Source organism: Agelaius tricolor, unplaced genomic scaffold (genome assembly GCF_023055355.1).
Source record: "Agelaius tricolor isolate 1412-34295 unplaced genomic scaffold, bAgeTri1.0.p SCAF_34, whole genome shotgun sequence".
NCBI classification, from domain to species: Eukaryota; Metazoa; Chordata; class Aves; order Passeriformes; family Icteridae; genus Agelaius; species Agelaius tricolor.
The window spans coordinates 888,595-911,144 of record NW_027269294.1 but is presented as its reverse complement, the minus strand read 5'-3'; the positions used below and the strand labels follow the sequence as shown (position 1 = coordinate 911,144).

At 46.1% G+C, this 22,550-nt stretch overlaps 1 protein-coding gene and 1 long non-coding RNA gene across 2 annotated transcripts; one reads left to right on the top strand and one right to left on the bottom strand.

Annotated features, from left to right (window-relative positions):
- Positions 1-464: 464 nt before the first annotated feature.
- On the top strand, positions 465-2,247 carry LOC139602557 (uncharacterized). The gene is made up of 2 exons (XR_011683297.1): positions 465-579; positions 1,150-2,247. It is a non-coding gene; the product is annotated as an uncharacterized lncRNA (long non-coding RNA).
- Positions 2,248-9,096: 6,849 nt separating this feature from the next.
- On the bottom strand, positions 9,097-21,637 carry LOC139602553 (SWI/SNF-related matrix-associated actin-dependent regulator of chromatin subfamily A member 5-like). The gene is made up of 17 exons (XM_071452477.1): positions 21,593-21,637; positions 20,369-20,524; positions 20,181-20,252; positions 20,080-20,139; positions 19,743-19,811; positions 19,258-19,367; positions 18,210-18,436; positions 16,658-16,779; positions 16,417-16,569; positions 15,032-15,168; positions 14,429-14,573; positions 13,924-14,043; positions 13,580-13,690; positions 12,928-13,041; positions 12,187-12,309; positions 10,781-10,913; positions 9,097-9,821 (listed from the first exon to the last, which is right to left on the bottom strand). Exons 1-17 carry the CDS (start codon positions 21,620-21,622, stop codon positions 9,646-9,648), a joined length of 2,058 nt encoding a protein of 685 aa, XP_071308578.1. The 5' UTR covers positions 21,623-21,637; the 3' UTR covers positions 9,097-9,645.
- Between the last annotated feature and the right edge of the window lie 913 nt (positions 21,638-22,550).

Here is a 22,550-nt window from a genome sequence, read left to right as displayed (position 1 = left end):
GCTGAGGCCAGGGCTGTTTTTCTGGCCCAGGGGCCTCGGTGTCTCCTGCTGGCTGCCAGCCATGCTCCTTGGTGTTCCCTGGCTGTGTCCCAGCTGGCTGGGAGCGCAGGGCAGGAGGAGGCCAGGAGCTCCTGAAAGGCAGCAGCACCTCGTGTCTTTGGCATCTGCAGGGGAGGAGCTGTGCCTGCACCGTGGCTCCTGGGCCAGGGGCTGCTCTGAGCAGGCCCCTGGAAATGCTTCAGCCCGGACAGAGACCACCAGTAGCCCAGCAGGACCCCAAGGAGCAGCTGGCATTGCTGGGAATGGAGGCACGGGCCCTTTGCAGAGGGGCTCAGCAGCAGCTCCTGGCTCAGAGCTCCCACACAGCTGCCAGCTGCGGCCCAGCCACCCCAAATCCCTTCCCTCCTCCCCAGCCCGAGGCCATCGGCCATCAGCAGCATCAAAGCCAAGGCCATCTTCCCCCACAGATGTTCAATCCCAGGCAGCAGCCCTCAGAGGTACCTGAAAATCAGTGGGATGGAGTTCAGAGTTTTCCAGGGATCCAGCTGGAAGTGCAGAAGTGATGGAAAGCTTTCCCAGGTAGGTGCCACTGGAGGTGTGCTGAAGACAAAGCTGTGCATCCCTTTCCTGAGAGAAAAGAATTTGTAGAGGCCCCTGCTGAGGCTCTGAAAGGAGCTGAGCTTCTGCAGGGAGAGATGTCCCCCCCTGGGCACAGGGGCTGCCTCAGCTCAGGCTGGGAGCACATCTGGCCACTGCCTTCTCCTGCTCTAAACCATCCACTGGATCTTCTCCATCCTGGAGCTCAGGGGGGTGAAATGGGCTCCATTCCAGGCAGCTCTGGCCAGTGAGCCCAGGGACACCATTGGGCTGAGGGTTCTCAACAGCCACTTCTATGGAATAGAACCCTGGCCTTGGCCCTGTGCTGCTGAGCTTCCTTGGAAGCTCTGCTGGCTCCTGACACAGCTGCTGTCCAAGGCAGCAGCTCTGCATGGGAATGCCCACACTCCATGGGGCACTGGGAGGTTACTGCAGCGGGAATGGAGCAGGGAATTTGGGGCTATGGGTGGAATTCATCAGAACTGGCACAGCTGACAGGGAACCCCAAATCTGGGCACCACACAGAGAACAATCTTTGTCCTGCCCTGTCAGCTCCAACCCCTGGGCTGAGAAGTTTTGGGAATTAAATGGATGGAATGATACAAACCACAGCAAGTGGCATCACCCAGAGGGACAATCCAGGTCCCAGACAATTGCTCCACAATCCACTATGGGGGAAAACACCCTGTGCCTGCCAGGAGCTCTGACTCTGCTTCTCTACCAGCTCCTGAGCAGTGTCAGAGCCACCATGAGGGCCTTAAAATCCAAACAAACCCCCTATCCCACACAGTGAATAATCCAAATAAAGAAATGCATTCTTGTCATCAAAGCTCCAAACTGTGTCAAGAGCTCTGCCAACAAGTTAATGGGATTCCCAAGAATCTCATGAATGCTCTTGGTTTCAGTTTTATGTATTTTTAATCCCTCAGTGGGCAGCCTGTACATCTTATCCTGGGATTTAGAGGCTGAGCAGGGCTGGCTTTGGGTTGACCCCCACCTCTGGCCCCAGCCTGTGCAAACACACCTTGTGCCAGGCTGGGTGAACTCATCACCTCAGCGTTTCCCTCCTAAATATCCCCTCCTTATCTCTCTGGAGATTCACTGACATTTTGCCCAAACCATGCACTCCTCACCTCCATGTGGCCTCCAAGTGTCCATTCTGTTCCTCACAGGTGCCCTGGTGCCACCGTGTTGGTCCCTTGGCCTTTCTCCAGCCCGAGGCTGCTCCTCTGCTCGCTCTCTGCAGTCTCATCCCACAGGGATCCTCTTCTCCCTTCCCTGCTGGCTGCTGCCAAGGAAGGAGGCCACAGGGAGTCTCCAGTGCTGCCCCCTCAGCCCTGGAGAGTCCTGGCTGTGGGCCTGAGGGGCCTGGGATTTCCCAGGGAAATTGTCTGCTGGTCTCCCTTCAATGACCTCAGCAATTCCCTCCAAAATGCCACCTCACTGCCCCTGACATCCCCTCACACTCCATTGCCCTACACAAACAGTTCTTGGATCCCCTCTAGATCACACCAGGTTTTCAGCCACATGAATGGCATCACCTGTGCCCACTGCTCGTTATTCACCCAACCAAAAGCAAGAGCAAATGTTGGTTGGGCTTTAATAACAACTTGAAAGAACTTTACAGCACAATAAATCACCTTTTTCTTCTGTGGGTTTTTTTTCCCTTCAGCTGCTGGGCTTCCCTGTGAGGATGTGTGCTGAGCTCTGGGTGGAGGGGACTGTCAGGCTGAAGGGCTGTGGGTTTGTGTTCTTCTCCCTGGGCATCAGCCACTGCCCCAATCCCTTTGCCCAGGCTGTTCCCTGTGCCTGTGCTCAGGCTGGGGCAGCACAGGCAGACGCAGCTCTCAGCACTCCCTGCTCCAAACACAGCTCTGGCCTCCACTGCAATCTGGCTCTGCTGGGAGGTTTGCTCCTAGAGAAATCCAAGAATTGCTCATGGCAATGTGGAGAATCAATCTCCACAAAGGGAGGTAAGGAATAAAATCCTGCTCTGGGAGCCCTTGGGATCTGCAGGGCTGCTGAGGGAAGGGGACATTCCCTGCCTGCAGTGCACACAGCCCCACCTGCAGCAGCCAGCCCAGCCTGCCAGCTGGGCTCTGCCAGCCCCTCTCTGAGCACCCTCCCTGTGCTGCTCCCTCTCGGTGCCTTTGGCAATCCCAGCCTGAGCCTGAGCAGCCCAAAGCTCTGGCTGGCAGCCCAGGGACAAAGGGACGCTCCCAGGGATGGGGCACATTCCCAGCAAACGCTCCCAGCAGGGCCCAGAGGCAGCCCTGGAGCTCCTGGCTGGGGCTGGCAGGAGGGCACAGCCCCCAGCTGGGCTGGCAGTGGCAGCAGTGACAGCAGCCAAGTGCCACGCTCTGGTGGCACAGCACAGACACCCAGGCCAGCACTGCCCGTGGGAGGGGCACAATGAATGCTGCTCCCTGTGCTGCCCCATGCCAGCAGGAAAGCTCCAGGGGCATGGAAACTCCTGCCCCTTCCCCCCAGCCCAGATGAGCACTCCTCAGCTCCCAACACCCAGTTCTCACCTCCAGCCTGCTCCCGGGGCTGCTGCCACGTTCCTGACAAGGTGCCAAAGGCCCCTAGGCACAGGGCTCCCTCTGTGTCTCAGGGCTTGGGCACGGCAGGGACCAGGCTGCTCCAGCAAGGACAGCCTGGAAGCAGAGCAGATGTCCCAGGGCTGGCAACGGGCTGGGGACAGCAGTTCTGAAACCCAGAGTGCTGAAAACAGCCCCCAAAGTGTTCTATGGTCACACCTTGAACATGGCTCCAAAGGGCAGCAGCTCTGGTGCCAGAGCAGCACCTGCACCATTCCCTGTGCCAGCCCTGGCTCACTGAAAAACAAAACAAATCAACCACACCCAGGCCTTGTTTGCACAATTCCTGATCCAAACCCTCACCTTTCCTGCCCAGCACTGAGGCAAATCTGACACAGCATTGAGAAGTGACCTTTGCTGAGAGCAGCCATCATCCCAGTCCTCCAGCCTTGGCAAGATTGTGCAGTGAATGGACCTCAGCTCTACTCCTAAACCTCAATTTCTGTCAGTTTTTGTTAGAAAGATACTGGACAGGAAATCATGCAGCAGAATTTGCAAATTGCACAAGGAATAACAAGGCCCAGAGCAAAGCCAACCACCCCCATCACTGCTGCAGCCCAATTCTGGGCGAAATGCTGATCTCATTTCTAAATACTGCCCTTCCCTCCCACTCAGTCCTTCCCTGCACATCCCTGCAGAGCATGGACTCCATCTTTTGCTGCCAACAGCACCTCTCCAGCCCAGAGCCCACTGCTCACAGACACAAACTGAGCAAGCCTAAGGCAATGTTCCCAGCAGCAGATGCAATTCCTGAACTCCCTTTTCCCTGGATTCTGAGCCCTTGCAGGAAACTCAGCTCAGCCCAGAGTCTGTTCTGCTTTCCCAGAGGGAAATACAGCCTGATGGGCCCCAGCTCTGGCACCACATTGCCCTTGTTCCTGCTGCCCTGGAAAGGCACAGGCAAAGCCAGTCCCTCAGAGCCCATCCCTGGGCCCCAGGAGAGCTGGAGCTGCTCCCAGATGCCAGGGCCCTGCAGGGCTGTGCTGACACCAGCACAGGCTGACCCCTGTGCCCAGCACCACCCCTCACTCTGCTCCCACGGCTCCCAAATGCTGCCAGCCCTGCCCCTGCCCCTGTGCCAGGGCCGTGCCTGCCCCCAGCCCCAGCAGAGGCTGTCACCCAGCCCTGCAGCGGCTGCCAGCCCTGGCAGAGCTGGGCATGCACTGAGAGCTCCCCAAGGAAGGCCCAGAGCAGCCCTGGGCTGCACAGACAATGCCCAAGCTGCCCTCAGGGCACAGCCAGCACCACAGCTCCAGCAGCCCCAGGGAACTCTGGCACTGCCTCTGCACCTCTGCCCTTCTCCAGCAGGCACAGCTGGGGCTGGGCTGGCAGCAATGGCATTGCCATGGCAGCTCATGCCAGCAGAGAGGAAAAGGGGAGCCCTGTGTCCCTCTGACTCACCCCACAGCGTGGGCAGGACCAGAGCCCTCCAGCGCAGAGCCCTGCTGCTGAAGCCTCTTGCCTTTGGCTGCTCCAACACCAAAGCTTCGGGCAAACGTGGCAGGAGTTGGATGATTTTTCCTGCCCTGAAAGAGAGGAGAAAAGAAAATTAAGTCCACTGTGCAAGTCCAAGGATCCCAGCTCTCATAGCTCTGCTCTGCTGGCTCACTATGGGGTTTTACCCAGGAGAGGTGACACCAATTCAAACACAAACGTGTCCTTTGCCAGCACTTTTATTCCTGACTATTTCAGACAATGAAAGGATGCTCATTTTTCATCTTGCATTCTCTACCTCATTTGAACAGAACCATTTTTATCCCAGAGCCCACGTGGCAGCCATTCCATCCTTTCCCATTGGACTTGGCACAAAGGAAGGGACACCCGGGATGCTGCACCACAAGAAATCCCAAAGAGAATCCCCTCCAAAACCTCCCAGGGAAAGGGTTTTTGCTTTTGGGACACAAGAAAGGCCTTGGGCCATTTGCACCCACATGGAAAGCCCATACTGAGCACTTGCTTTTAAAGATGTTGCACTTGAAGTTACAGACATGGAATTGCTTTGGGATTTGGCATTTCCTGCACCCACACAAACACATTCAAGGAATTAAGCACAGAGTCCTGAAGTTTGGTTATTCCAATGCTGTTTTGGTAGTGCCACTTGACACACCAAAATCCACAGCAACACTTCAAAAAATGCAAAGCAACTTTCACCCCCACAGCCCCCTTCCTTTCCATTTTGCAGTTTTGGGCTCCTCTTAAGAACAGCTTAAAGAAAAGAAGAGAAAACCCCAGGACCTGCTCCCAGCCAGTGCCCCAGCCACCTGTTTGCCAGAGATTCTCCTTACAGCTGATGGCTTTTCTAAGAAAGCTCCAGCTCAGCCTTATCACAATGCCCTGGCAGCCCTCACCATCAGCCCCAAAGGCCAGGGCACATCTGTGTGCTGCCTCAGGAAGCTCAGGGGCTCTCTGGGCGACAAAACCTGGTTTGGGCCCAGAGCTGACTCTGCTCCCTGCTGGCTGAACTGTGCAGCTGTGGGATGCAGCTGGGTGCTGCAGGGCAGAGTGTGTCACCCTCTGTGCCAGCCAGGCTCCAAAGGCAGCCCTTGGTGCCCCAGCAGCGCTGCTGGAAGCGCTGGCAGCGCTTGGCACAGATGGGATGGAGCCTTCCCACAGCTCTGTGCCCTGGCACCGAGGCTGGCACAGCAGAGAGGCCGATGGCAGCAGAACAAACCCAGCTGGCTTTCCATGGGCACTGATGGCACTGAGAGCCCCAGGCCAGAGCTGCTCCCTGCCCAGCCCAGGAGCTCCCAGTGCTGCTGCAGGGCACGGGCTCTGAGGGAACCCTGCAGCTGGGACAGGAACGCAGCAGCGACAATTCCCAGGCACAAAGAGATCCCCACCTGCTCCAGCAACTGAACCTCTGGGGCTCAGCCCCACGGGCTGTCCCTGCTCCAGGCAGGAGGAGCCACACAGCCCCCGAGGCTGGGCTCACCCCCTGCCCTGCCAGCAGGAAACAAGGGCTTCATGAAGTTCTGGGGACACCTTCTGTCCCCAGACGGCTCTGACACAACATCCAGCAGTGTGGATCTTTAATAAAGACACCTCGGACCTATCCTTGCCACACACTCGCCTTTGTTATTGCCTCACAGTCTCTGCTTTAAAATGTTTTGCTATTACAAGTGTTTAAACAAGACTGACCGTGAGCCCTGCACCCTTGCCGTGCTCCAAGCCCTAAGGCAGAGCTGGATATCCTCACACTCCTCCAGCCTGAGGGAGCTGCTGCAGCATTTAAAACATTTACAAACCACCCCTGCCCTGAGGCTGTGCAGCCCTGGGAGGTGCCTGGGTGCCAGCCCAGCATTAGAGATGGGACATCAGGAGAGCGAGCAGACAACGCCCACTGCAGCCTCTGCACTCTCGGCACTGCAGCTGCACGATCCTCACTGCTCAGCGACTCTCAGCTCTGATTCCAGGACTCCCGCCAGGAAACTGAGGGCCCTTTCCAGATGCAAATCCCCACAGAGCCACTGCTCTCCTCTCCACCCACCCTCCTGCTCCACCTTTTACCCCTTTGGTAGCCACCACCCCACCCAGGACACAGAGGAGGCTCTCGGGTGCCAACTGAGACCCAAATCGATCCAGGTGCCTCAGGAAATAAATACAAACCAACTCCTCCCTTCTAGGCTAACAAAATGTCCTGGTGCCCAGTTCCTGTTTCCTAAGGCAAAACCCACGGATCAGGGGAAAATGGCAAGTCCCAAACCCAACCAAACCCGGTTTGGCATCGGTTTCCATCAGGACCGTTCAGGTTTCCCAGTGCCCCTCAGCTGCAGCCACAGGAGCAGCTTCTCTCTGGGACCCAGGGGGGTGGGCACAGGGACACCCATCCCGCTGCTTCCCGGCAAACAGAGCTCAGCCCAGCCCAGAATGGAACAGAACAAATGCAGTTCTTGCCCTTGCCATTTATGTCTGAGCTGTGGCACGGTGTTATTGAGCACAAAACTCCCGAGAGGGGACAGTCTGTAACTACTGCTCTGGATCAAGGATCATCTGTCATTTTGTGTATGCACTGCACAGCTTTCATAAACAGCACTGTAACAGATACTATTTTAGACTGTAATACTATAATAGACTATAATAGAGACTGTGAAATGTTCAAATGCTGTTACATGTAAGGAACTCAGAAAATGGTGTCAGATAATGAGGTGATTTCCCACAGCTGGGGACAATCTTATCTGAAACACAAGATAACAGAAACAGAAACCAGAGCACTGAAAAAAAAAAGGAAAAATTTACTGACCCTCGTTATCAAATAACGAGGGAGTGAAAATAAGACAGGATGGCACCACAGGAAGAAATAAAGTATATTGGTTTAATCCACAAGATGGCACGAAGGTTCCAACCAAGCAAAAGAACATCTAAACTGAAAGGACTCTTTGAATATGTATAAACTCTAATGAATATGCACACCCCACTGCAATGGAACAGAATCTAGAGAACACGGTTTAAGGGAACCGGGTGCTCCTGGCAAACAGCCAAGCACCCCAGCGCTGCCTTTTATCCCTTAACAAACGTGTAAAAATTCTAGAGAGTGAACTCTGTTTCTCACCCAATAAAACGCTGTTCCCGCAGCTGGGACGAGCCCCACCTTCATTCCACGGCACACGATCCCAGAGAGCCGCAAGGCCCGGGACAGAGCCGTGCCACCCGCAGCGGGTCCCACGCAGCAGCGCCCAAAGCAGCCCCGGCCCCCTGTGGGTGCCCCCGGCCCCGGTGCCCCCGGCCCAGCTCCCTCCCCTCCGGCCGCTCACCTGAGGGCACCGCCCGCTGCCTCCCGGCGCTGCTGCCGAGCCGAGGGCATTGTCCCCGCTCCTGGCCCAAAGGCCGCGTTCTGCGCTGCAGGGCGCGCTCCGGGGGACGCGGGGCCGGGCAGGGACAGGGTGAGCTGGGCTGAGGCGGCTGTCGCAGCGCTCTGTCCCCTCCCGGGGCTCAGGCCGGGGAGCGGGGCCCTGCCAGCGGCCGCCATTGCAGCGCGGAGCAGAGTCAGGTAGGGCCGGGGACAGCCGAGTGTGGCCGAGTGGAGCCGGCGACAGCCGAGTGTGGCCGAGTGGAGCCGACAACAGCCGAGTGTGGCCGAGTGGAGCCGACAACAGCCGAGTGTGGCCGAGCGGAGCCGACAACAGCCGAGTGTGGCCGAGTGGAGCCGACAACAGCCGAGTGTGGCCGAGTGGAGCCGACAACAGCCGAGTGTGGCCGACGACAGCCGAGTGTGGCCGACAACAGCCGAGCCTACCCGAACGGCCGACTCTGGCCGCGATTTGCCGAATCCATTCGAGCTTAGCTGAGGTGAACTGAACGGAACGCGACGGAACCGCGTTCAGCCCAACCGAACTAGATAAGCCCGACCGAACTAGATAAGCCGAACCCACCTGAACATTACGGCGTCGCTCACTCACCCATCTCTCAGTGTGGGCAGGCACCCTCAGCTCCAAGGAGCCGTGCAGAGCAAGCGTTCCGTCCCTTGGGAAGCACGGAGTGATCAGCCCCAGGGACAGGAAAGTACAGACAAATGCCGTGGTCAGCCCTGAGGATTCAGGAGGATTCCGAGCCAGTGGCCCAGAACCTGCCACAATTCTATCTACAATTGCAATGTAATTACGGTGGGACAGTGCCAGGCTGGAGTTCAGAGAGCTCAGCCGTTCCACTGGGGCTGGGGACATGACTGAGGGGGTTTTGTGTCAGTCTGATGGCCCTGAGCAGCATCAAGAACCAAAACGAAATTTTACAGAAATGTTTTGAGATGGATTGCCCCAAAAACTTGGGCTGCTTCTAGGGGGACAAAAGATTGAAAAAGCTTTCTGTTGAATTCCTGTCAGAAAGTCCAGACCCACTGGTTCAGCTATGGAAGGGATGGATATGATGCACCACAGAAAGAGACAAAAGCAGAAATGTTAAAAGGTCTATCTCCCATCCTTCCCCAAGACTGTTGGATCAGTCTTTTTTAAGTGCTCTCTAATCTGATGTTTCTAACTCCCTCTGTCTTCTGCCATCTCTACCTGTTTCTACTTTACTCCAATTCTCTCCACCTGTTTTCCTATGTTTCTCTCCCCCCTATTGCTCTACCCACCTACCTCTCTCCCTTCTCTTCCTCCATTTCTCTCTCTCCCTCTCTCTATCCCTCTCCATCCCTTTATCTCCCCCATTTCTCCCTCTCTCCATCCCCCTCTCTCCATTTCTCTCTCTCTCTCTTAATTTCAGTTCCACGTGTCCAGAAGGAACTGTGCTCCTCCCCAAGGCCTGTACTATGTGGAGTTACACAGCGCTCTGAACTGTGTGCTGTAATACAGAAGACTGTTACAAACACCAGGGTAGACCATAGCTAAGGGTGTCATCACAGCACTTCCATGGGATGGAAAAGCCATAGGAAGAAATTGCTGAGTGTTATGCAAAGAGACCAATGTCATGCCCAAGATGTCTTCATACATCAGCAGCACTGGTCAGACAGGGGTCATGCATCTCCCCTCACTGGCACCAGGAAAAAAAAAAAGAAACTGAGCAAACCCACCTTTGTATCGAGAGCCTTTTTTATGCTGATTCGTCTCTGAATTCTAGCTTCTCCTCTTTCAATCTGAGCCATGATCTTCTCTATGTCTTGGAGTTCATTGCATCTTTCCCAGAACACAGCTAAGAAAAGAACAACTTCTTAGTATCTTATCATGCATTGTAAAAGTCAGAGGTTTAACCTTAAAAAAAGGATGTTAGCTGTTCCTTCCTTTTACCAGAGCTTACTGCTGTGTAACAACAGACATGCCTTGAGCTGGTAAGAAACCTTCCCTTCCAGCTACCATGTGCTGCAGTAGTACAAATGCTGTTTTGAAGAGGGTAGATATAGGAATCTTCAGTTTAAGTGAGGTACAATACAGGCCAGTAAGACTTTTGTGTGTCAGTCTCCTCAAAGGAAATAAAGCTTCTTCAAATGAAAACGGATGTAACAGAACACAGTTTTATCAATAGAAGCAAGAGGGCAACTGAGTGCCTGAAGACAAGCAAGTGCCTGAAAGACCATTAGGTGTTTAAATAAGGGGTTTTTGTACAAGATTTTTGCACATTTTCAACTTGCTCTATACCTTTAGAAATGTAGTGCCAGGACTTTGCAGCTACACTACAGTGGAAAAAAATCTCTTCTAATGCGAGGTTAAGACTCAGGTTACCAGTGGTGGCTGTAGGTTCAATCGTGATGTATTTACTGAGTTCTGCTCTCGAGGAGGAGGTAAAGGTTAACTTCTCATTAATGAATACAAGGAAAAGGGAAATCTCTTCAGCTAAGCAGTGTTTCTCAGCATTTCCCTTTGCAAAAATTAACAAGAACTGAAGACAGTGCTACCCAGTTAGATTCAGGATACAGTGAAGTGGCTCAGCAGGAGTTTAGGTGTGCATTTTAGTACAGCCTTAGTTGTGCAGGTGGTAATGATGGTAAAAGACAGAGCAGCAGATCCAAAATACATCAATATAATTCTACCCCAAAAATCTTAGAACAGCAGTGTAAGAAATTCTCAGCAGTAGGATGTTACCATGTTCTCAGGCAGTTCAAATGAGCCAAGCAGAGTTAGATACTCTCAGAGCTGAGTACAGAATTAAGTTACCTGAATACTCAATGACTTCCTCTGGGGTTTTTCCTTCAACTTCTCGTGCTATATTTTCAATGTCATCACGGCCCCACTTCTCATTGGCTTTGAGGAACTGGTTGAAATCTCTCTTATTCCAGTTAGTGAAGCCCTATACAGCAATCAAGAGGAAACATTGCACAGAGGTTCAGGATTTGTCCATCTCCAAATTTGATTCAACTGGTTTCTTGAAATTGCCTGTAACACTTCCATCATTCCACAGTGTTAAACCTTTTCTTTCTCTGCAGTTTAATTTAGTAGAACTCTTTTTATACTGCAGTCACTGTAATTTAGTAGAACTCTTTTTATACTGCAGTCACTGTAGTCTCTCTATTTAAATACTGCAAAATGACTAGCACTAGCTCTTTATTTACCTAGTAATTTCTGGTAAGTTTTCAGCTGAAAAATTAATCCCTCCTCCTAATAGTCTCTCTGTGGGATTACTTTCTAAGAAAAAAAAATTGCTCAAGTGAAAGTAGTGTAATGGCTTTTGTTTTGTCAAAAAGGCCCCCCAAGTGCCTCACAGACACCCTCAGCCATTGCATCATTGCAGTGACCGCTGCATGGTCACTCTCCCTCAGAAGGACTAAAGCCACCTTGTGATGGTGATTTTCAGCAGAGACACAAGTAGCACTGCTGAAGTCATGAGCTAAAGTAGGTTCATTTCATATTACCAGTAGCTTTTACAAGTAGTGGGAAGTAGCAAGTTCTGCCAGCCATGTTGTGATTTAGCCACAGCTTACTGGACTGTACTGATTCCTGACCTCTGTGATTCTGGTGTCTCCACAGTGAGCTGTTCCAGCTCATTACTACGCAAGCAAGAAATCCTGTCCTGTAATTCCGATCCCCTGCCAAAATACAACGTGTAAATAAAATATCCAAATAAGGCATATCAAGCATTCACCTGGTTTTAAATTATTTAAATATACAGGCTTCCTAATTATATACCTATTCAGCTCACACCCTCTTTTAGTGAGGGGAACTATCCACTACCAGATGTGGTTTAGGAAAACTGACTGTTCAGACCCCAAGATTCACTTCCATAAGGGTGTGAAACTGAGGCAGAATATGTGCATTAAATCATGTGGAATGCAGCACACCCAGCTCTGCAGCCATTCTGCAAGGTTTCATGGAAAGACATCACAGTCTATAGTGAATGCCAGACTAGGATTCAGGAGAATCCTTGGTGCACATTCCTCAAAGATATCCTATGACATAGGCCTATGACAAACCTAATGCTGGAAACTCTTTTCAGTCTGAACCAAACTGTGCAGATGTGTTAACTACGGCACATGCCGATCAGTGACCAAGAAATGCTCCCATAATGCTGTGAAACACAAAACAAGCTTTGGCTGATTTCAGTCTCACTGAAGACCTGACAATACCCGGGTTAGAAGTTTCTCTTTTTCTTCTAGTTCTTCATCATTAAGAGGTTCAGCCTCATCAATCTTAAGCTGCTCTTCCTTTTGTGCTTGGGCTGCATTTGGGAGATCAGGATTACGAGGTACCTGAAAGGTTTTGCACTTTGTAAAACTGAATTAATTTTTCACAGATAATTACTAATTGTCACCTTTTTGTTAATATAACCTAATAGCTTCGACAGCTGAACATGATTTTATTTCATTTAAATTACTGTGAAAGGCTGGAAAAGTACTTATTCTCCTACTGTTGCATTAAACTGTTCCATTGCAAGAATTTAGAGAATAACACAGAAGGGACTGGACCTTAAAGATCACCTCTTTTCCAAGCCCCTGCTATGGGCAGGGCCACCTTCTGCTTAGACAAGGATGCTCAAAGGCTCGTCCAACGTGGCCTTGAACACTTCCAAGCAAGTGGGATGTGGGTCATCCACAGCTTCTCTGGGCAAATTGTGCCAGTGCCTCACCACACTCACAGTGAAGAATTTCCTTCCAATATCCAACCCAAACCTGCCCTCTGTCAGTTTAAAGCTGCTCCCTTGTAAAAAGTCCCTTTTCAGCTTTCCCGCAAGCCCCCTCTAGGTACTGAAAGGCTGCAATTTGGTTGCTCCAGAGCCTTTGCTTCTCCAGACTGAACAATCCCAACTCTCAGCCTTTCCTCCTAAGAGAGGTGCTCCAGCCCTCTGGTCAAGGAAATTCTTCAGTTACCTTGTAACCAATTGTTTTCCTGTCGTAGAGAATCTCTTTTTCCAACAGTTCAAACAGGCGAGGAGGAAAGAACTGGAAGTCCTGTACATTTGGCTGTTTTGGAGGCCGTGGAGCCTGAAACACAAAGCTTGCATTTGCTCCCTTTCACATCCAGAATCTGCTTGCTTGTAAGAAGTAATTTAAGTTTATGAGCAAACAAAAAGCATTATTGTTACAAAAATGCACTGTCTTAACTTGGGGGGAAAAAAGTCACACCATGCAAGACACACCAACCACCACAAAGAATTCTAAAAGTAAAAGAGCAGTGAGAGAAGGGGAAGAGAGGTCTTTTGGGAGGAGGTGGCTGGTGAAAAAGTCACACGTGTTTAAAGCATTAATCTTCCACAGGAAAATTTACAGCTGCTTAAATAAGAACTAGAAAAAACTTGATCTTAGCCTCCCTAACGTCTTACAAGTTTCATACTGTTCTTATTTTTTCTCACAGAAGTTTGTCTCAAGTCTTTTGGAAATTTTTTCTAAATTTAGATAGTCCCTCCACTTTATAAACGTGAACAGAGCAGTTTTTATGACTCAAGACCTATTTGTTGCTTAGAGCTTCAGCCATTTACCATACATATTGAAAAAATTTATTTCTTTTGATTAGTCAACTCACCTTGGGTGCTTTTGGTTCACTGACTCGAAGAGCCTCTCTGAAGTAAGCATCCACAGCATAATTGGCTTTTCTTTCTCTTTTAGGTGGTTCAATCCACTCTGTAAATGCCAACTATAAAAACAAAACCCATCACCCCCAAAACCAAAAATTAAGTCTTGCAAGATCATGAGACCAGCTACAAGTTTTATGTAAAATTAGATCTACATCTACTTCATTATAAGTGTTATAAGTGTTATTTAAACTATTTTCATAGATGACACTGTATTTTACCCAATACCTCTTAAATAAGTATGACTAAAACATGCAATTCAGTGCATTCCTCCAAAAGAAACTTAAAACATTACCTTCTGTTTTTCTCTGTAGTCTTCCCCTTCAAAATTATACACGCTAGATTCAGTATCCATAGTAAAATTCCTAAGGGAGCTTTCACCCATCTTTGAAAGTTTTTCGTTCATTTCCGCAGTCTTGGACAGGGGATACAGAAAAGAATAGTAGCCATTTGGATGGTACTTCATTATTTAACATCTCATTCCCAGATAGAACGGGAGCCATTTTGGAAGGCACGTCATTATTAAACACCTCATTCCAGAAAGGAGCCACTCTGAAAGGTACTTCATTTTAAAACATCCCATTGCCAGAAAGAAGAGGAGCCATTCTAGAAGGTACTTGACTATAAAACATCTTATTGACAACATCAGAAAAAACAGACACGATTGAGTAACACAAAAACCCTCTACAGCAAAAACCCCTTTTCTCTCCAGCTTGGAACCAAGTTATCATCCAGAGACTCACTATCTTGCCATCACATTCAAATCTACAGGTGAGCTTCCCCTTTACAAACCTTCTCACCTTCTTTGCCCCTCTTTCCAAAATGTGATCAATATCTTCATCTGTAATCTCACTATCCTTTGAAGCAAACACGTGTGTTGCTCCATGTCTGATCATTTGCAGCATTTCATCCTTTCCAAGTTTATTCAGGTTTTGATCCACCAATCTTCCTAAAGATAAAAATGCTTGAGGATAGCAACTCACTGAAGAGTTTATGTTATGGAAGGAGCAATACAGGATTTTCTCCCCCTTATATTTCCACATACAAACTACATATTGCTGATTCCAAGCAAGTCAACTAAGGTTACCTTACTTTTCTCTGTCTATTAGAAAAAGGAAAGGCATTCATTTAAATTTAAAGTGAAAGAAGAAACTGAGTGCTTTAAAAAGTCAAATCTGACTATATCCCACTAGGCAGGTAAGCAAAAAGTTAGTGAGGAAATGCCTACTCCTACAGTAAAACAAATTTCCAAGTGGATGAGGCCTTTGCACATGAACTCCCTTCAGAGTTCAGATGAGGCAAAAGCAACACTCCCACTGGTTCTTACTGGCTGATTCCACCATGATTTACAATGGGAGAAGAAGGGAATTTCATCCTAGATCCGAAGTGCCTTCATATAATACTTGCCTTGCTGGATGACTATGGAATCCAGGCGCAGTTTCATTTCTGCACGCTCCACTATCCTTTCCTCCACGGTATTGTCTGTAATAAACCTGAACACACGGACAGTCTTGGTCTGCCCAATTCTGTGCGCTCGATCCTGCCCAAAACAGTAACAAAAAAGTCAGCACTTGCCTTCCAGCATGACTACATAATGAGGTTTAAGATCTTCATTATTTACAGCACACAAATCTACAAAACAGAACAGCACAGGTTACTAAAATGTTTACAGCTATCCATGGCTACCCAAGATATTACATTTTTATCTACATTGCAGGTTTGGGGTTTTTTTTTTCAATAACACTGACAGTGAGTGTGTCTCTATGTGTCATAGCTAAAAAACAGCAGGATTTGGGGTTTTTCATTAAATCACAAAGAGGAGAAGATTGGGATGCTTCTGACCTTAAGCAACCTTCTGTAGAATCAAAGCATGAAGAAATCATCTCTCTGCTGACCAAAAGCTGCCTTTCTCAAAATCCTTCAGCAGTGCCATGAATAGTTCAAGAAAAATACAATAACCCTGCCTCTCCTGACTAGTGAAACATGAACCACTGTGAGAATCAGTATTCTCAACACACACCTGTAGTGGTAGCTGGTACTGCCTCATTTGAGCTATTAGACACCAGTTCCATCATTCTTTTGAAGTAATTTTTGCTAGAGTACTTGAGACCCACAGGTTAACTGAAATAATTTAAGACATTTCCAAGACTTGTCTCTGAAAGGCCTCATTTGTCAAAAAAAAAAAAAAACAACCAAAAAAAAACCAACCAAAAATCCAAAAATCCACTGGCAGTTTTTAGATAGCTTTGCTTTCTTAGGTGGTCACTCATGTCCTTGACATGTATCCAGGATGGAGATGCATCCACATCTACTTAAAAAAACCCCTAAGGATAGTTACTAAAATGAGATCCTTTCATTACCATCACCATAAAAGCAGTTTTTGAAAACTTTAATTCAACTCTTCTTTATCTCATTTTCAAGATCGCAGGAAAAACAGTGAAAACACATTCACCTCCACTCCCCACAACAGCTTTATAGTTTTGGGATTAACAACCTAGATTTAATTCATTTTTACTTACTCAAGTAGGCTATTTGCATTAAACAATACTATGAGGTGTAGCACACACCCAGCATTTCCCACTACATAAAACACTGTATAACCCAAATGTGACTGAGGACTAATGGTTCCACACAGTGGAAGCTGCACTTGAACTGAAAATTAGTCTTACAAATCCTGCTCCTGTGCTAAAATGGGAAAATACCAATTTATTTTGGAAGTACACATTTCTAGCAAAGTACTGTGAGAAAAAGAAAAACAAAACCCCATAATTTCCATCTGGAATCTTACCATAGCCTGGAGATCTACTTGTGGATTCCAGTCTGAATCATAGAGAATTACAACATCAGCAGTAGCCAGATCGATTCCAAGACCTCCTGCTCGTGTACTCAACATGAACACAAATTTTGAGCTGTCAGGATCATTGAATGCATTAATGGAAGCCTAAATCAATGAAAAGAATGTATCAGTTAAACAAAATGTTTTACAAGTAGTATTTTTACATAAATACAATCCCTGAAGTTGTAAATACCTGTCGCTCATTGTGAGGAGTTTGTCCATCCAGTCTGCAATATTCGTAATTTCTCCACATACAGTAATCTTCCAAAATATCTAGAACTCTTGTCATCTGCCTGAAGATTAGAACCCTTGAGCCTGTTTGGGTAAAAAGGTTTCTTATGCTTTCACCAAAATGTAAGATTAAACAAACTCTCCAAGTCTGCACTACCAGAAAAGGAAGGAGGGCAATTCCATGTACTAAGAAGAAAAGTCGTTTGAATTTCAGACCCAAACTACAATGCAGGGCTGCAGCTGCTGCTGCCACAGCACATCCATGCCATAGGACACGTTTGTCTTACCCTGATAGGTCACTGTCTAATTAATGGCTGGCTTCTCCTTTTCATTTTGTGTTGTACTCCCCAAGGAAAAGTTCCCAGACATGGCAGAGTAAGATGGTAACACAAATATAAAAACATTATCAAGTATAAATAATAAAATTTTGAAGTATTTGATTGTTTTGGATTTAAGATCTCTAGAAATAAAGTGAATTCTTCTTAAGTACTTGTCAGTTTACTGCCAAGAACAACTTAAATAAAAAAAAAAAAGAAAAGGTTCAGTACTTTATGCATATACACTCAACCATTTCCAGTCTACTGGAGAAATTTAAGTAAAACACAGGATATAACAAAGTTTCTACTTCCTTTTGTCCTTTGGACTCAAGGGTTAATACTGAACTCTCTTGTTTAAGATGCTAATTTGATTTGAGACCAGTCCAGTATTAATTACAACACCTCATCAATAAACCTGATATCAGGAAGAAACCAAGATCAAAAAAGCACAGTAACCACTGAATTGCTTGGTTTTCAGTCTTGAGTTATACAGTCACAGCTGCTTGGATGATACCTAGATACAAAGTACAGTTTACTTCTATACTACAGAAGGTTGAGGTTTGGACGTGGTTTTGTTTTCCTGCAAAGTGTCCCCACTCACAAACCTACATCCAACTTCTTTAGCAAAGTTACTACTGTAAGCATACTCAAAAAATAGTGAGCTAAAAATTTATTCCAGTGTCAAAAACTCTGTTGCAAGTGACTTTTACAGTAATCCATTTCAAAGCTCAAATAACTTTAAAACAACTCAAGAGTTCCCCCATGTCTGAGTGTTTATAGAATACACAGAAAAACCTCAGGTACTGTTCAAAATCACATCCAGCAATTTCACACAGGATTTGACTTGAACTATGTATGAGGACTCTGAATCTGAAATGATCCTTCATGGCAAATCAAAGGTGTGGCTAAAATACTACATAATTATATTTCAGATAGCTAAGAAAACTATGAAAGAAAATCTAAAGCCCCAATCAAATGATGTTTTTATGGTGTGAACTTAGCTGCGATGAAAAAGTGGGAAAAAAAAAGAAATCAAAACACTTCAACACAAAAAGCCATAATGGACTATTGATCCAAGCTGGTATCATACTAGAAACCAACAGTAATCCTGGCTAAAGTCCGCTGGGTTTTGCTCAGAATACACAAAAATATTACTGAACCAAAAAACTCTCAAAACCCCAGAAAGGAGATGTATACCTTGTTCTTTCAACTTAGGCAGCAATTTGTCTAGAAGTACCATTTTGCCACTGTTAGTGACCAAATGCATGTCTGTTGTGTAAGGTGGGCCAGGCTCTGCTCCATCAAAGAGGTACGGGTGATTGCAGCATTTCCGCAGCTGCATCAGGATGTTCAGCAGTCTCATCTTGTCCAGCTTCCCAGCTGAGTTCAGGATATCTATATCCTTCATCAGGATTCGGGTATACCTACAGCAGGGAAAGAAAAAAACCCTTCTGTTCACTCTAAAATGAAGCTGGGGGATGACTTACAAGCTGCATCTTTTGCTGGTGCAGAGGGAGGAGGAGGAAAGGTTTGAATACATGTAAGCCAGGAAAAGCCTGTGGGAGACAGAACCTGCCCTCAGCATCATGGCAGCCATGGGACATGGTTTGGGTGTCATTCTTTTGCCTCTGGGCAAGTCAGAAATGTAGCACAGACTCACAGAATCGATTGGGTTGCAAGAGAACTCTGAGATCATCAGTTCCAACCTTAGGCTAAACACCACCATCCACTGGGTGCCACATCCAGCTGTTTCCTCAATACCTCCAGAGATGGTGAATCCACCACCTGTCTGAGCAGTCTATTCCAATGCTTGACAACCCTTTCCATTAAGAGATTCCTCCTGATGCTTGACCTGAACCTCCCTTGGTGTAGTTTGAGGCCATTTCTTCTTGTTCTGTTGCCTGGGAGAAGAGGCTGATGACCCCCTCGGCTGCACCCTCCCGTCCAGGAGTCGTGCAGAGCAAAAAGGTTCCTCCTGAACCTCCTCTTCTTTAAGCAAGAAGTTAAGCAAGTTTTCATAAGTCTTTAGGCTACAAATACTGTCTAAAGCTCACCCTTCTCTTCATTTAATCAGGTAAATCTCCCTGACATGCATGGTTCTGTCATAGCAGTGTCAGAAAGAAACAGGAATAAACTGGGAGTATACCAGAGAGAATAAATTGAGTTCTACACAACCTCCAAGTCACAGACAGCACATTCCTTCTGAGCCTGAACCACAGCCCAGTCAAGCACATGCATTAATTACCATTCTCGCTGCATTTTGCTGAGGCCCACATAAATTTTAACTTCCTTCTTTGGAGGCAAGCTTTTCTCCACATCAGCCTTGATGCGACGGAGAAGGAATGGTCGTAGCACCTGAAAGAGGTTCACCATTAAATGCATCTTGGAAACTGAAACACTGATCAGGTCAATGGATGAATCAAAGAGCAGATATTCTCTATCACAGATACATGATCTAGTGTTAGACAATCTGAAAAAAAAAAAAGCAACCTATATGGAGAAATTATTTGCTATACATAGGATATACATGTGCTTTATTTGAAAGACTCAAAGATTAGGTCAAAATGATCTTTGACATGGTTCTGTGTCCTTGGACTTAATTTTGCTTGACTGAAAAGTTGTGGAATAATCTCTCTCATCCTAATAGTCTATCATAAGAAGTATTAGAAGAACTGTTTGGGATTTAACTTAGGTAAATGTAACCCTTGTATAAAAGGCAAAAGGACTCACCATAGGAAGGCGCTCCACCAGTTTTTGATCCCCTAGACAGTTGTTGGTATCAAACCACGAATCAAAATCCTGTATCAACAAAATCATTGGTTTATAAGAGGCTTCCTTTCAAGGTACAATAGCATCACAATGGTGAACAAATACAACTCTCATATGGCCAGGAAGTAAAAGAACAAATGACCTTATTTGGCCTATTTTATGAAAAGCTTTATAACAAACATTTCCAACTCAATCTATCACTTATCAGTAACTGACACCACTAACTATACATATCCAGGTCTACTTTCAAATTGGGAAAACCAGCAAAATTAATTTGATTCAGAAACAAAAGACTTACTTCAGCTGAGTTAAAGACATCTGGCAAAAGGAAGTTGAGAAGTGCCCAGAGTTCATGTAATTTTGTATGTAAAATTTTGTACGTAAAATCATGTAAATAAAATTGTTCTGAAGTGGAGTTCCAGTTAATAGCAGTCGGTTGGTAGTCTTGAATTCCCTTACAATTTCTGATAACTGAAGGACAGTGAGACATGACCAAATATCAAACATATATATTTAAACATTACTAGTCCCTACACCATCAACTAAATAACCCACACAGATCTCTTGCTTAGTGTAAAATAAATTACCTTTGATTTTTCATTTTTAATCCTGTGGGCCTCATCTATAACAAGGTATCTCCAGTTGAACTTTTTGAATACTGACTTCTCTTTGATAAGCATTTCATATGATGTTACACAGACATCCCATTCTCCAGGCAGCAACACATCTCTCACAAAGGCAGCCTAGGTAACAAGGTGACAGCTGGTAACTGAGGCTTTGTCAAATTTAAAGGGAGTTAAGTTCCACTTTTTCCACAGGGAAAAGTCTAAGTACATGATATGATGTCCTCTGCCCTATGCAGGTCCATGATGCTCAATAAATAAGGGGAATTTCCTCAGTCAGAGACATAAAATCAGAGTGTTGCACCTATGCAAGGAGCAAATGATGTTTTGAAAAATGGGGCTCTTACACTGTATTATGTATAACACTTCTCCCCATCGCCGTTCATCCATCCAGATAAAATGGAACCTCTTTCCTCTTCAAATGTCAAATATGTAATAGATATTTGGAAATGGAAAGGATACCTTAGGGTACATGCTAATGTACTTCCTTCAATTAGGTTTTATGATTATGACCTTTATTCCAACAATAATTTAATGCTTTAATTAAATTTGCAACCATTTTCATTGCTGCAAGATGTCCTTCATCTCCCTCTACTGTAATTGAATGGAGTGGTTTTCAATCACAATCAGCAATATCTAACAAGAAATTTTAATACCTCTTTTCAGGAATCTAAAATGGATCTTTCATGTTTTAAAACAAACTTCATACCAGTGCTATGGCAAGGAATAATTCCCACCTCTACTGTAAGCAAATAATACACATTTTCCATTTTGGCAACCAGATGTGGAATATTAAATGTTAGTTACAAAAAGAAAATGAAAAGACTTAAACTCCTTTAAGTAAGAATGAGCAAAGTTGAAAAAATTAAAAATTAAACTAATAATCGCACCTTGGTAAAGAATATCCATTGGTAATTACAATGTCTCTTGACTTACGACATGTTTCTGACTAAACATCAAAATCTGGATGCAGGTTACTGGGTTCAGTCTTCATATATCTTTAACATCTCTGATTTTCAAGAATTCATTTGCTCAGAAAATATCCATTACATTTGAAATAATAATCATATTTGAACACCTTTTGACAATATTGTGATCTGCCCAGCCACAGACATTCAAAGGAGTGACTTACACAATGCAAAAGATTTCTGGAAATAGGTTACAGCAGAATATTACTTGTGCACTTACCAAAAATGCCAAAAATGTTGAAAATAGCATTTATTCTTTTGAAAACATCAGTCTAGCATTTATTCTTTGCAGCAATTTCTTCCCAAATCCACTCTTCTTGTTTCTGTACAGATGATTTCTTTTCAACCAGGGTTATGTTGCCTACAATAACAGCAACAAGGATGTTCAGGAAAGGGGAAAAAAAACACCAGAAAAAAAATGTACAGAATATTTAATTTGCAAGAAGAAAATAAACTACTGCTTTGCATTCTTTATGTAACAGCAGCAACTCTGCACACATTTGCACAGAAGGGGGAAGCACAGCAGCAGAAACAGGAAAACAGTTAATATTAACTCATCACCTTAGAAAAATAAAAAAATAGACAGTATTTTCCTCTTTCTTGCACATAGATTTAAAATTTCCTGGAAGGACATCCTAGACTTGCACCTCTTCTTTGGGTATTTTACTACAAGTCTACAGCTTGGCCTGCTCATCTTGCCCAATGACATGAGATACATGTGCTGCTTTTGACAGAACAGCGGGACATTTTTCTGAACAAACTCAACCACTGCTCCACTGCTTTGCCTGGCCATGTGCATATTTGGATTATTTTTGTGCCAACAATGCAAAATATTTTTTCCTTAATGACAGGTTTTATTTTTTATTTCTGCTGCCTCTAGTTATGAAATTCTCCAGAGAACCATTTACATGAGACAAAACTGATTCTCAGAAAATATATCAGAAATACCAAAGTAAGGAGAATGCATAATCTAGTGGATGAAAAAGATAAAATACCTTATCTACTTTGTGTCATATTCTGGCAATCAAATTATTGCACTTGCAGTATCCATCTCTGTCAATAGGATGGGTCACTGGCTTCTGCATTAAAAGCTCAGTTTAGCAAAATCATCACTATTTCTCAAAAAAAAAAGTTATGATCTCATTGAAGTCATGTAGGACAAATGAAATCACTGTTTT

Coding starts and splice junctions, on each gene's coding strand:
- LOC139602553 (XM_071452477.1), bottom strand. CDS start 21,622: ATGCTATTTTCAACATTTTTGGCATTTTTG. Junction 20,253..20,368: donor TTAAAAATGAAAAATCAAAG/GTAATTTATTTT, acceptor ACTGTCCTTCAG/TTATCAGAAATTGTAAGGGA. Junction 16,780..18,209: donor GCCTAAGTTGAAAGAACAAG/GTATACATCTCC, acceptor TTACCCAAACAG/GCTCAAGGGTTCTAATCTTC.